The sequence below is a fragment of the Helicoverpa zea genome, chromosome 13 (genome assembly GCF_022581195.2).
Source record: "Helicoverpa zea isolate HzStark_Cry1AcR chromosome 13, ilHelZeax1.1, whole genome shotgun sequence".
NCBI classification, from domain to species: domain Eukaryota; kingdom Metazoa; phylum Arthropoda; class Insecta; order Lepidoptera; family Noctuidae; genus Helicoverpa; species Helicoverpa zea.
The window spans coordinates 4751560-4767022 of NC_061464.1; the positions used below are offsets into that span (position 1 = coordinate 4751560).

Here is a 15463-nt window from a genome sequence, read left to right on the forward strand (position 1 = left end):
TAAAGCACTGGTACTCAGCTGAATCCGGTTAGACTGGAAGCCGACCCCAACATAGTTGGGAAAAAGGCTCGGAGGATGATGATGATGATGTTTTGGATCGAACTAGCAGCAGTAGGTGCAGTAGCCGTCAGATATCAATGTCGTGTCAGATCTGCAGTTGCAGTCGGTGGCATTCAAACGTACATAAGATGCACAAAACAATTCGCTTAAAACGCGGCATAATCTCAAACACCGGGGAAACGGCTTATTGGACTGTATTTTACATTAAAATAATATCAGCCCATCTCCAAGGTTCTATTTTTGTCCTGAGAGAATTACTTCTAGCACCCGGATCGGTAGTTTTAGCATCAAAGGGCCCCAGACAGACAGACAGACGAATAGAAATACATATGTCTAGGTTAATAACCTAAATGTATGTAAGTAGGTAAGTACCGACAAGTAGCTATCATAACATTGTTAACTGTCATTACAAGTTGTTAGTACAAGCAACTGAGTCGCCATTTTTTCTAAGAATTGTCGGCATGTCTAATTACGGAAATAACATGCTAGATGCATCTCGTTTCTATAATTAAAGACATTATATTGATCTGATGACATGTTCTATTTATGTGTCAGTTTTTGTTTGTTCTTGTTCGATGCAATTATTTCTTGTTTGATGAACAAGTCATGTTAAAGTTGTGTTTATTGATAGACAGGTCAATAACTGATATTACGACTTTAAGGTCCGTTTTGCATCCACACTCTTTTAGACAAGTGTTCAACAGATGTTTAAGTTGTTGTAGTAAGACCGTGTATGTTTTATTATGCATTTGTAACTTAGTCCATTTAAAGGAAGAATAACAACCTTTTTCAAAAGTCAGTATTTTCATTTCAAAAGTTAGGATTTTTATTTATTTCCCTGCCAGTTTTTGTTATCAGTTTCACCCGCATTCAGCATCCGGAACAACTTTGCTCAACCACATATAAAATGGTTTATAGATATCTATTTTTCTATAAATGAAATGAAAAAATAACTATAATGGGCATTTACATATTTTTCCTTATAAGTCCTTAACTTCCTGAGTGCGTTCAAACAAACTCTTCAACTATATAACATATTAGTATTAGATTTATTTTATACGTCAAGTCCCATAACCACATACAGAGTGCTCTATTTAGTAATTGTTATACCATTTTGGCGGCCTGCCATGCCCCATGTTCCCGAAGGCCTATGTAACCCAAATCGGTGACACGTGAACTTTTTGTTCAAAGATATTTTAGTAGACAGCCATTCCTGTCTAAAGATATTTCTTATCAAAGATTTTTGGTGGTTAAAATAGAAATGACTCAGGAAAGATTAAGGGAACTATGTAACATTCTGTAAAAAAGTGCTTACTACTTAGATAATGTATTGACGTAATATACAGTTCACTAAGATTCACCGTCTTTTGTTTTAAATGCCTACTTCAGGTATTTCAATGATAGGCAAACACCGTGTCTATGACTTCAAGACTTTCATTCAAGTTTCAAGTTCGAATCTTTTAAAATAACTTATTAATTTTTGATCATGTTTTGTATGAAATACCTATAGTAAGTCTGATGATATCTTAACTAGCTTCTCAGCCGTTCTAACTAGATGAAATTACAGCAAATAATAAAGGTTAAAATCAAATTATATATCCAATCCAATAAACAGTCCTTACACATCTTCAATTTCAACCGATATATCGATTCAAAGACAAGTCGGACTCAACATAAAGGCACCTCCACACAGCACAGTAATCGCCGATCGAGTAAACTCACTCAATTAATCTGAAGCTCGGCAATAAAGCCAATAACAACGATGCAGTGTATCGGTTTGTACGCCAACTTGTTTGTACTAAACTCCTTTATTTTTTAATTACTGCTAAAGCTGCTATGTGTGCTTTCGGGATTTATTGCAGCTAAGCAAAAATGCAGTGATTGCATGACTAGCTCTCTACTAGAAAGAAGCACGTAGTTTTTTTACTGTTATGCAAGTTTATCTAAACTAATAATATAAAGATATTGCTCCGAAAGAGAGACTCAAAAATTGCTGAACAGACTTGAAAAACTTCTTGAGCAGCTATGCTATCCCTGGATGAATAAGACAATATTTTATCCGGATTTGGGAATAACAGCCTTCGGGACGCGTGTACAGCGAAACAGCTAGTAAATATACAGCTCGCAAATTGTTTTTTCACTACCTAACATCGGTCTAATATGATACATTGTTTACCATTATAAAACTCTTCTATCCAAATTTTTCACTTATACATTAACCAATATCAATCCACAATACGGACTTACAAAATTAAACTGTCAACGCTTCACAAAACTACACGGAATCCGAAATAGCGAAGTTAAATCACCCAAAGTCCCCATTAAGTGAAGCCCCAATCACGGCTTTAGCCCATTTCCAGTTCGCTTTCAATCGATGCGATCGGTACATTAGTCATCCGACACGATTTCCGTGGACGCCGCGGCGTTTAATGTCCGTCTGTTAAGGCTCTAATAGTTCTTTGTTTATTTTTGTATTGTGCTCTGTATTTTAATATAACGGACATTGTTTGACGGGTTGTAATAAAAGAATATATGAATGAATTGTTGCCATCAATGTTTTCTTTGATAAAATAATTTAAGGTGTGAATCGTTGATACTGTCACCAAAAGCTAACTTTTCAAATAATCTGATTACATAAACTTTGCACAGAATATACTTAAGCATTTCCCATTGTCTTTATTCACAAAATCGCACAAGTTATCATACATCTTCACACGATATTTATTAAGTCTGAATAGAAACAAATGAAAGACTCTAATGCAAATACAATAATCTCATTTCTAGATACTCTTTCGCTGCAGAACAATAACACTACTCAGTATATCACCACCGAAGTGCGACGAGAAACCAGGACGTTTCATTAGTATAGAACTGACAGACAGAGATAGATAACTGAGAGTCAGAACTAACCCGCCCGCTGCCGAGTGACACAGATTTAACGAAATTAAACCGCGGATCTTAGGACCAGTTTTAATTAATATCCGAAAATAGATTTCAATTCAGAAATTGTATTATCTTGAGGAAGAGACGCAATGAGGTGTGAATATAAAGAATAGGTTTCTAACTGCGGATTTCAATAACCGATCCATTATTTTGCGGTCAGATTGAAATTTGACTTACGTAGCTAATGCCAAAATCCATCTCTAATCGGTAATCGATGGATGGTTTATTTATTGAAATCCGCAGTAAAACGATTGTTTTTGTTGATACAAGATATATTTTTTGAGATTTACAAATACGTGTTCAGAGGAACAAGAAGTATATTAAAGAGATTTATTACAGTGGTCTGTCGACAAACTTGCTTAATTAACAATCCTTCTGAAACTTTTCGAATTAATTTCGTAAATTAATTTACTTCACAATGTAATAAGTGGATTTACGAAGTTTGGTGGATGTGTTTTCATGTTTTGTTGAAATTAAGTTAGTTTTGTGTTTGTTAAAATATTCATAATACGAAATGCATTAAGCATATTTCAGCATCTTATCTCAGCTTTAAAGTGACAAAGAAGATGATTTATTATTTTACTTTATTAACTGTATTTTCATGAAGAGTCAACGTGCCTGTATGCTACTCTTTTACATAACTGCTGAGTGTCATAAGTAAAAAATAATTCGACAATTCTTAAAACAATATTTGGGCCTATTCTCGAAACTGCTTTTTTACAAATTACTTATTTAACAAACAGCATATCTCGACGAAAAAGATGAAAGCGAGCGAGAAATCTCTTTTGACAAATACAAAAAGATTCTACGAAAAGGAACTTAATACAAATTCGGTGCTTTTCGTGTAAATTCAACTCAATCCTTGTCACAAAGGGCGCTTTTGGAAAATTCATAAGGGTGACATGTACCCCACGTCTCCGCGAAGGGGTTGGATCACGCGTCATACAAAGAATATGGTCTTTTGAATCGCAATGTGAATTTATGAGCACAAAAGAATAAATGCTTGGAGAATGTGCTTTTCAGGCAATATTGTGGTCTGGCTGGGACCACATTCATACTTCTTTCACTTAATTTCATACGATTTATTCTTAAAGTCAAAAATATAAACACATTTAAGTCTCAAAAAGTGAGGATAGGAAGAAAAATCAGTTTTCAAAACAAATCGACCGTGCAACTCGCTCCATTTAACCGACATAAGACCAAAGGGGAAAAGTTTAAACCCGTTATGTGTTTGTAAAACAATTTTCTTTGGGAATCTTTGGAAAACTCACGAGGAAGTTAGAAACTCCATGAATGTTGCCATGAGTCGTTTTGTAAATAAATGTTGGGTTAACCACAACTTTGGAATATTTTGATGGTGTGGCAACACTATTCAACTATTGGAAACATATTTTGTGGTGAGAGGAAGTGCATGGTCAACCTTAGAGAAATGACTGACAAGTGTATAAAAAAGCGTTATAAAAAATATATAGATTACAATGCCTTAACCGGCAACTAAGTTTTAAGAACGTACCTATGTCGTTGTAAGATCTTTTTATACCTACTTAGTTTCATATAAATATTTTGATTTTACGTTGTGTTTTAGTGAGCTATTTAAAATTATTTCAGTTTTTGAGGTGACTGATCCTCATACGATTTAATAATGATCCATCAACTACGAACCAATGACGTTAAAAGTATATTAAGTTTAAAATACTGAATGTAATTTCACACTACAATAATCATTCACGAATGTATTGTATGCATTTTATTTCTCGGTAACATTAAATTGCACGATATTTTTCGCCTCTCATAATAAAACTTCTCTCAGCTTTAATTTTAAAAGTAATTACGCGAAATGCATACAGACCTCAATTTTCTGAATTAATTAAAAGTAAGATTTTAAGTAATAAACTCTTTATAGGAAAATATTATTTACCATCGATAATACTTGAAAACCGGTTCTCTGAAAACACTTTTTCGTTGAAAAACGAATGACAATATATTATCTTGATGTACCTATACCTCAGTCTCAATCAATTGATTAACGCTCGATCCTTCTTCGTGTGAGAGGAGGCCTGTGCCCAGCAGTGGGACGATAAAAAGGCTGTAACTTAACCTAAGTCTAACCAAAACCGGTCTAACTCTAAAAAAAAACGAGTTGAAGAACATCAATTAAAAAAACAATTGAAAAACACAATAAACATGAAGTAAAACAAACAAATTATTATTAAAACACCCTGTGGCACAATATATTATACAAGGTGTGCCAATTTAACGTATGGCCAGCAAATCTCAATTATTAATGGAGCGGTCCTACCTGAACATCGTTAGAGCACTAATTGGACCTAAAATTACACTAGATGGAACATATTTAAAGGGGTTGTACACATGAGTTATGAGGTAGGTTAATTTTTATTGGTTGTGTGTTGTGAAACTGGTTTTATATTGCGATAGTTATTTTAAACTGTTGATCTGCCTGGGCCTTCAATTACATTGTTTTATCTTTTGATGAATTGTTAAAAATTTTATAAAAAAGTTTTCATTACATAAAGGTGTAGGCAATCTCAAAGTATTTGTGGTAAGACAATCGTAATAATCAAATAAGCAACTATCTAGGACACATTAATTCATTCGTGAACGCTAGCGCCATCTATTGACTAGTATTTATTTAATTATTTTTTTTCTTTCAGTAGAAAATATGCTTAAGATGTTTTTTGCTGTTCTTATTGTTATTACCTTTCATACGTTAATCATCTTAGTCTTTATTTTATAGTTTTTATTAGTGACAAGCAAACTCTCAATCAAAGAATTTATTCAAATCATCCGAGCACCTAAAATATTAAACTGCCAGAACTCAAAAATACTACCTTTCCATTTAATCTTACAAAAAAAATGCATTTCGAAAAAAACGATCCATTCTTTTATTAGCACGTGTACGTTCATAGTACTACTGGAAAATTATTTAACCTCGTGGGAAAAATGAAAAAAAAAACTTGCACTACAATGGACATAAAACCTTGTAACATTTACGAGAAAATTACTACAGTTACACTTTATACGCATTATTACATAGACTGAAGTAATAACTATCAATGTACAGAAGAAAAAACAGTTTTTTTGTTGGTTGGCGTGTTTGTACCGTTAAGACTCCGAAACTACTGACCCAATTTGAAAAATTCTTTCACAGTTCGAAAGCTACACTCTTCCTGAGTAACATAGGCTATATTTTATCCCGGTACGGGCAGTAGTTCCCACGGGACGCGGGTAAAACCGCGGGAAAACGACTAGTAGCTAATAATAATGGTGATATAGATCTATTGTTCTACAGTAACTACATTATAGTATGCTAATTTATTTTATTTGATTACGATCTAATTTGCATAAGTTGGTATGTGTCATCTGAATTTAGATTTTGAGACTGTTATTTTATCCTTTTAAATAATGCTAGCTGCTCACCGCAGTTTCACTCGCGTCCCGAAGAACCTTAACTGTCCGTACCTGGATAAGAGGTACCCTCTATAATCTACTCGGGGATATAGTCTAACTTTCCAAAAGTGAAAGAATTTTTAAAACCTCTTCAGTAGTTTTGGAGTTTTTTAGATTTTAGGGTAAAAAAAAAATAAAAAAAGTTAATAAAAAAAGTTTCCTCCTTAAACAATATCAAAATTACAAATAAGATATTTACAACACAAAATATATATATATATATATATATACACTATATCTAAAAGGCGTCAAAAAATTCATCCCCATCGCTGTCAACTGGGAGCGTACCCAAGAGGCTGGCAGCATTACCTCGTTGGATGGCCATGCTGATCCTTTGTCCGAGGTAATAGCCAGCCTTTTGGTCACGAGAAGCGTCAACCAGCCGCCTAGACAGGTCTTTAAATAGGGTTTAACACAAATAAGTCATTATAAGATGCTTTTCATAATAGCAGGCATATCAAATGCTCCTTGAATCACAAGAACTTTATGAATTAAAATTATAACAAACAAACATAATGATATAAGGACTACTCTGTATAGATAATAATTATGTTGGCATGCACGATCGTTACGAACGCACATTGAATTTGAATCGCGCTATAAAATTGAATGTTGTCATCAAAACATTCATTGTATGGGCTTCCGAATAACGTTCGCCATTTAACTATACTGATATTGTAGACAAACAGACAGACTGTCTGCTTTTCCTGTTATATTACGTACGTAATAGTTATTAATTCACGGATATATGAGTCAGATTTTGATGAATTAATGATCATAGAAATGGTATTCATTCATGAATGAGTTGGATGAGCCAAATTACAGAACGAAATAAATATTAGGAAAGATACTATATACTACATACTTAAAAATATTCTCAAAAAATATTCTTATATTAATTAATCAAAAAATGTTCAAAAAATATTATTAATTAATTAATCAAAAAATATTCTTATATTATTAAGTATGGTATAGTTATATTAGAAATGGAGACATAAACTTTATTTAAGGCATAATCTTTTTTTTTGAGGTATCAATGACGAAAAGTTTTTTTTGTTAATTATAACATTGTCTTATTAAGCTTCATAACCGTTTCAAAGTGTAAAAATCCCTTAAAAATCTGCGGGTTTTTTTTTAAAGTTACCGCGGCCCTGGAACATAAAGTATCTGGAAGGAACATGATAGGTTTTAGTCAGTAAGAGTCTGAGAGTCTTTCCTACTGCACTCTCAATTAATTTGATCAACTGATTACATCTGATATCATAAAAATAGTTCCTTAAGAATAAACGCATTAAACTCTCCTTTAAAAAGGTTGTAAGCCAATTAAAGTGTTTACTCAACAAATACAGAAATAATAACACAATAACAAATCATTTGTCTTGTCTCAGTGATAAAAGCAATGTAAGACAGACATCTGTATACTTAGAAATCAATTAGTCGATGTTATAACACGCGATACAATCGGATATAGTTGTTTTTATAAGCGCTGTTGAATTGCACTTACGTCTTTCTTGATCTTTGAGTAATCAAGGCTGATATTAATAGTTTTATGTGAAGGTTTTTTTTGCTTTGGTCGTAAAATTTTTTTGATAAGAAAGGTTTTTTATGAAAGGTTTATTGATAGGTCAGAGACGTTTTTCTTAAAATTGGTTAAGTTAGAGATTTATTGTGTTATTAAATGTACTGAAGCTTAACAAGATATCTTAATGCTCAGGCTTAGCTGTTTTATTTCAAAATGTGAATTTCTACTAGCGTATTATCCATGCTAACGTATATAGTAGGTATCCTGTTTTGCCGTTCCAATAATATTTAAGTAGTTGTAAAAGTTACAGTCGACTGTAACTTGCACAAAGTTAAAGCCTTTACAATGCCAACACGCCAAACTTTTCAGTTGATTTAACATCTATAAAATATTAGAGCACTCTTCAGAAATTCACGACTTACGTACGTTACAATATTAATGGCATAAGTTTGCTTAATCGTCTTAGCCACTCGCTTTTATTAAAGGAAGTCTTATGCCCTCGTAATAAGGCTTAAATTACAGCGTCACGAACCGAATAAGCCGCAGACAGCAGCTGCAATGCTTCGCTTAAGCGCTTAAGCGTCAATATGTTTCAGCGTTCCTCACCGATAACTTTAAGACTAAAGTTCCACAAAGAACCTTATGATGGAGTGATAAAGTTCATAATGTTATGGCAAGATGGACTATATTCACCGTCAGCAGCCACAACTTGCCTTCCTCTGAGATATGCACCAATGACTCGGGACTGGTACTTGAAAATGTAACTATTCGCATTTATAATAAAGTTGAAATTTGCACAGCTGAGGCGGGCGTCGCAGTTACTCGGTTCAGCGATCCTGAGAGGCGCTAAAGCTTACTTTTCGCGTTTCATCTTCCTTTGCGAGACAAAATAGATAAATTCGACACGCTCCAGATAGTAATGCGATTGAGAATCGTTCTTACTGGTGTGTGTTAAAGTCTAATTTACTTTGTAACTTACCGAAGGTGCTGTGAGAAGTTGAAGGGCTTCGCTTAAGTTTTTGAGTGTTAACGTGTTTCTTTCGCCATCTTCCTCTTCAGGGCCAGGAAGGTGGATGGAGGACTGTCGAGATCGGAACTCGGGCTTCTTGGCACTGGATCCGCTGCCATTTGCGAACTGGTGTTGGGAGGAGGCTCTGCGAAATGGGCACGTCATGATGGACTGGTTTCAAGACATTTGTTTGGGAAGGAGGTTGGAACACTGGGGTAGCACTGGCACGTTGATATCTGAAAAGAAAATGTTTTATGAGTATTTTTGAAAATGAAAGAAGTGTGGTTTTGGGAAAGTTTAAATATCAATATCAAAAAGTTTTGCCAATGTACTGAAAAATGTATTTTAGAAAACCCTGCCTTTCTTCTTTAAAGTACCGGCTAAATCTTAAGAGTTCATACAAGAATTAGACATACACTCGCTACTTCACACAAGAATTAGAAAACAAAATCCTTGCCTCCAGTCTAGTATAGTACAGTTTAAATACAAGTACATGTATACTTGCAAATAGCTGAACACTCACAGTAAACAGCTGGCCTTTACTGAACAAATACGTTAATAGTCGTGGACAAGTCCAAATATTTGAGGCAGACCAGTAAACATAAACCTATTCCGTGCTAATTGCTTTATAGACTGAATTAAGAAATCTTGTTTTATGACATGTTTGTTTTTAAAGGGTTTTAAGAGCAGTAAGAAAATGTTTATTTTTTTTAGACAGAAAATGTATTGTACTCATTAAGTAGGTACGATAATTAAACGCCACTGACAATTAAAGAATATGTTGATTCAACAAAATACTTCAGTTCGTAAGGTCTTTACTGATCTAAGCCTTAACTGTCAACCCATAGAGTTATCGGACAGTTCAGATGGCACTTAACTACACATTACTCCGTAATTTTCAGTTCTTTATAAATACCTAGAATTTCCAACCGAAAGTATGAAAAACTATCCATGCAAAAGACCAGAAGCTGTAAATATATCCCTAACATAACGTTCACAGACTAAAAATATTATAATATCTACATTTCAGCGTACATAGTTGAAATATTTTCATGGATCGCGAATATTTGTTCGCGTCCTATATATTTGTACATGTAATGGCACGTGTGAAGAATGTTTGTTTGTTTGTCACGTTTACTTATTTCTATTTGTACGTTTTGGAAGTATCAACTAACAAAAATGTTACTTTTGAGTTCAAGATCTAAGTCTGGATATCGGATTTATCTAGGTGAAAAATAGTCTTGTATTGTGTGTGATATTTTTATGTGGTGACTGAACATAGTTAAAAAATTCTTAAGTTATTTAATCTATTTTTTCATCTAAACAATAACAAGAACTTTGATGTTTGCATAACTAAGTCTTTACACCCACCAGTACCTATAGTTTAATTTTTTCTTTTCCTAATGTGTTAAAAATAACAATTTAATTCTTCCTATTTTACAATTACTCTGTGGTACGTTTTACAAAATACTTTGCACTGTTTGGCATAAAAACCGCAAATCTTCCGAACAATTAAGTTTTATAGTCCTACATAAAATTTGTCAAATAAAACAGCATTTCATTTCTGGGTTATCGTTGTGCAAACATCCAATTTGGGAGCAAAATACTACAATATTGTGCTTCGCTGTCTCTCCGGCTTGCAGTTTATTCAATACAATAACAGTAAATATTATGATTCATGCAATATTTTGAATTTGAACAGCAGCTGAAAATTATGAGCGGGAAATTGAGGTTTTGGTTATTTCAGCAGTATTGTTAAATGTTTTCGTGTAACCCTTCGCCTAAAATGTGGCATTGGTTAAACAAAGAGGATTTTTTTCTAATTGTTTAGTGTTGTGTACTGTTTAAAAAAAAAAACAGTTTATCTCTTCCTGACATTTCAAATTGCTATACCTACTTACTTCTCATATCACTCTTTTTTTTGACTATGGAAAGTTTTTCCATAGTCAAAAAAGAATAGAACGCAAAAAAATATTATCAAAATTTACTTTATTACACTACATTTTGATAACCAGAACAGATATTATTTTATCAGAAAACTGTAATAGGATAACTTTATTAAATACAGTAAGTAACACTATTATCAAACTGTCTATTAGAATACCATTTAGGAACTCACAATAGCGAATTAACTAGGGAAATACAAAGTTCGAGATACCATTTAAATTCCTCGGAGATTGGGCATTATATGAAACTGTGTAGAAGTTTAGCACTACTATTGTAAGACTTCTATTTAATAATAATGAAACTAAGCCAATTATTATTATTATAGGTAAAGTTTTAACGAGGTTGTCTACTTGACTGACCAAGTAAATTATAGTGGCCGCGTTTGTTTCTGAGGTTCAAGAACTTTGAGATAAGTTCGATTTTTATATAAGTTTTACAAAGAAAGTAAGCTGAAAATTACATATTTGACCTCGGGTTTGATACTTATCTCAACTAAGTTGGAACCTTTTTACCTGCCTGTAGTCTGTACTAGGTAAGTTTTGTGAAAAGGATTAATTTAATTTTTCTTCAATTACATGATTTTAACATTGATCCTCTAAAATATTACTACGTCTTACTTTTCCACTTATAATCTACGTGTTTTGTTACTAACCTAACTCAAACCAGTCACAAAATAGTTCCAGGAATCCTTATTCGCTTATGAGTCAACAGAAATCTTCAAAGGCTCAAAGGAAAGCAGTTGTTCTTGAATAACAAATAGAAAAATCTTCTTATTTTACAATACCAGCATAGTTTGAATCAACTTATTTCCTCACAGCAATATCTTGCATAGATAGTCAATTTCCTGTCATTTAGAACCACTTTCGTTTGCTGTTATTGTCAGCCCTTACACGTTCTGCTAGTTCCGTATAAAGGTCATGGCATACATGAACGATAAGGCATGGACAGCTCCAATCAGATTGACTTGTCATTTTAATTTAACCCTAACATCGTATCTCATATAAAATATTTTATAACGTCAATATGATGATGATGATCTCGTGTAGGTGATTGTTCTCATATAAGGAGATGGGCCAGTTGTACAGGACATTTACCTTCATAAGTACTGCAACAGGTGCAGGTACAGGTGCACGCACTATTCCTTTACTCTCATAGCCCTAAGGGACGGCAGTCTGACACGACCGGAGAGACATCATAGGAAGGGCTGACATTTGCGTGCTCTCCGATTTACGGGTGTATCAATCACCAACTCGCAGGCTCCAAGCAGTCACGCTTGCAATATCTAGACCAACGAGGCAGTTAATATACAAAGACAACGGCGTGGTGAGAGCGAGCTTGAAGCTGCCTAACAACAGCTGCCTTGCCGAGACGTTCATATGTGCCAAGACCTTAAGGGTCTCTAAGTTGCCGATTTTCATCCACACGTGACCTCTAGGAACCCCATTCAATCTTGACCTTATGTTCTGTATTTTAGGCAGGTAGTCGGACATTTTGAGTCAGGTTGAATTTATTAAGTTAAGGAAAGGTAGGTATTGGAATTATTTATAAGGCAAGCCTTTTGTTTGAGGTTTTTAGATAATCCTCGTGTATCATAAGATATTTTGTTTTTACATTAACGTTACGCAACTATGAGATAGAATTTATGCCAATATAGGTTTCGTTCTATTAAAAAATATATATTTTTTATGAGTAAATTATTTAGTTTTTTGTCCAGATATTCAATAAATATTTGATGTAGAAAAACAATATATGAAATAGTTTGATAAATAATGTATACGTTGGGCTGATTCTATTCTGGATATTGAGCACAAAATAAATTAAAAAGCAAAATCACATTCAAAATATTTGCAATAGCCAAAAACAAAAAAGGCATACCATAACGTTTTGCCGAAGGGTGAAAAACAATAGATTTGAAATGGTCGACGCTACATAGTGGAATAAACAAATAACTTTGAAAGCGGAAGAATAAACTACCGTACATAACTCTAGTAGGTATATGTTTTATATATGGGATTGTGTTGGGTATTGGCCAAGCTGAACACAATGATACATTCAATTTCCTCATAAATATTATGTATTAAATAGGAAAAGTCGTATTGTGAACATAAAGCTGTGCTTATTTTATTTTGTATCTTATTCTAAAGTAATTTTATTATATGCTTGCTTACTCGTGGCGTACGCAATCTGATAAAAAGTAGCCTGCGGCCTTTCGAAGGGCCTAAATCTAAACTATGTAAGTAGCAATTTCCATTTGAATTAGTTCAGGGGTTTTGGCAGTAAGTACGACAGACAGTTTCACAATTATAATAATACTAAGAATTTTCTGTCTAACAAGCTTGATGTCGAAAAACTAAATCCATTTTTAATTAAAAAATACATTTTTATTTTTGCCAAACATAAACATATCTAGGTACACAAAAAATTTAAACAACTAGAGAAAACTAAATTTTATGAACCGAAACAAAAAATGCAAATGAGAAAACAGACATAACTTTAAATAGAGCATCCAATTTTCTTAGAAGCCTTAAAACAGTTCGCAACTAGACGACGAGACAACTGCAGTGTGCTGAACTGCAATGCTAAAATAATTACGATAACTATGCAAAATAATTGTGTCTGCAACTCTGGCTTTTTTAAAATAGATCCTGTCTTTTTTTAATTTATTTAAAATTTCAACATCTGGAAAATAAATAAGTATTCTGACGACGGAAAAGTTAATAAATCATTAAAGTTGGATTATTTTGTATGTAGTGTATTAATTGACTTGTCTAAAACATCTGAGTACAATTATGTATTATGCATAGATTACGCATTCAATCTCGTATCGCAATTAGGCATTTTTATTTTATTTTTTTCTTAGCCCGTACTGTCCCACTGCTGGGCAAAGGCCTCCCCACTTTGCCTCCACACCTCTCGATCTTTTGAGACCTCCCACCAATCAGGGTTGTAGGCATCCAGGTCATCCCGCCATCTCTTTCTGGGCCTACCCCGCCTGCGATGACAATCCTGTGGCAACCACTGGGTGACGATGTTGGCCCATCTGTCAGGATGCATTCGGCTGTCGTGCCCAGCCCAGGGCAGTGGGCAATTAGGCATAGACTGACCTTATTAAAAATTGCTTCATCATCAAAAATTGCTTGAACTTTAATTTGAGCGACAATTTAATCTTAAGTCGTCCGTTTTTCATAACACAACCATCACAATAAAACGAAGTAAATACCTACTTCAAATATTGTTTGTCCTGCCGTCTAAATGAGTTCCTTAAGCTACCTCAAACGATGCGTCCTAGCCCCGACAAATTCTTTATCCGCAATTTGTTCCAAGACAAACGGGCGAAAATTTACCCGGGTTCATCAAAATTCTAGGGTTCCGCGAAGAATTTATTATACTGAGTCCCGGATAAATTTGGATAATATCGACGTCTTTGTGCGAAGCCGAAAAGGCCTGACGTTTTGTACAGGATAAAGCTGCCCCGGTTTTGCTGTAGTTGACACTTTTGTAGTAACATAGTACCAATAATTTATGAGAAGTAATGGTAACACAGCTTTAAAATTTTGAATATGTAAGTAACATAGGTGTAAGCAGCCAAAGATACTAAATCTTACAGAGATTTCACATGGCCATATTCATGCACACAAATTGTTGACTCATTCGGGTGGTTGAATTTATGGTCTATATAGGAATTACCACATCATAACTAGACTATGAATCTTGCAGTTGAAGACCAAATGTTACCCAATTTTAAATGATACTAAAACATCATTCTATCACTTTCTCATTCTGTGAATTTTAATTAAAACCAAACTTAAAATGAGAATTTCAATGTTAGCACATATATATTCAACATCATTTCTAACTATATCAAGGGTTTTATGTTATAAAAGACCCTATAAAAATAGTGGTCCATTAACCAAGCTATTTGGGCAATGAGTTCAGGTCATTAACAGTATATACCTACTCCTAATTCGGTACTAGCACTTGACTTTTATGCTTCAATCTAGTGTATCGATGCTCGTTGACTACTAATGTAAAGACAAGATGGCTGCTTCATACCTACTGCTCATTACAGACTTTGTTATTAAATTAAAGTCAAAGAAAAAGAAAAAGTCTTCGAATTGCTGTGCCCGTAAAGAATGATTCATATATTAAATACTTTTTGCACATTGTACAACGGCGTACTTAACGCCTAAGGCGTTTTCTACCAATCTACATTTGGGTTATAGGGAAATAGTAGTGGTAGGTGCAAAGCTTCTAGAGGTATTTTTAATAGTTAAGTACTTAGAGTGAAAAATATTGAATAATGGATAATTTAGTTTTGCAACAGCCCAATAAATTCTTCGAATAATCTTATTCTAATATTATGCAGACGTTAAAAATGTCCGAATGCCCGTCACTGATACAGATACTTTAAACCTAATCTCAGGAACTTCAAGACAGATTTGAAAAATTCTTTCACTGTGAGAAAGGGAATAGATAAACCATTTATCTAGAAAAGCTGTGCTGAGCAGTTCCCA

General features: G+C 33.8%; 1 protein-coding gene across 1 annotated transcript in view; it reads right to left on the bottom strand.

Annotated features, from left to right (window-relative positions):
• LOC124635532 (head-specific guanylate cyclase) overlaps positions 1–15463 on the bottom strand; it is a 106137-nt gene that overhangs the window by 68576 nt on the left and 22098 nt on the right. The window contains exon 2 of the mRNA XM_047171436.1: positions 8973–9238. Within this exon, the coding sequence (XP_047027392.1) occupies positions 8973–9167 (195 nt within the window). The 5' untranslated portion in view covers positions 9168–9238. The remainder of the gene's footprint in view (positions 1–8972; positions 9239–15463) is intronic.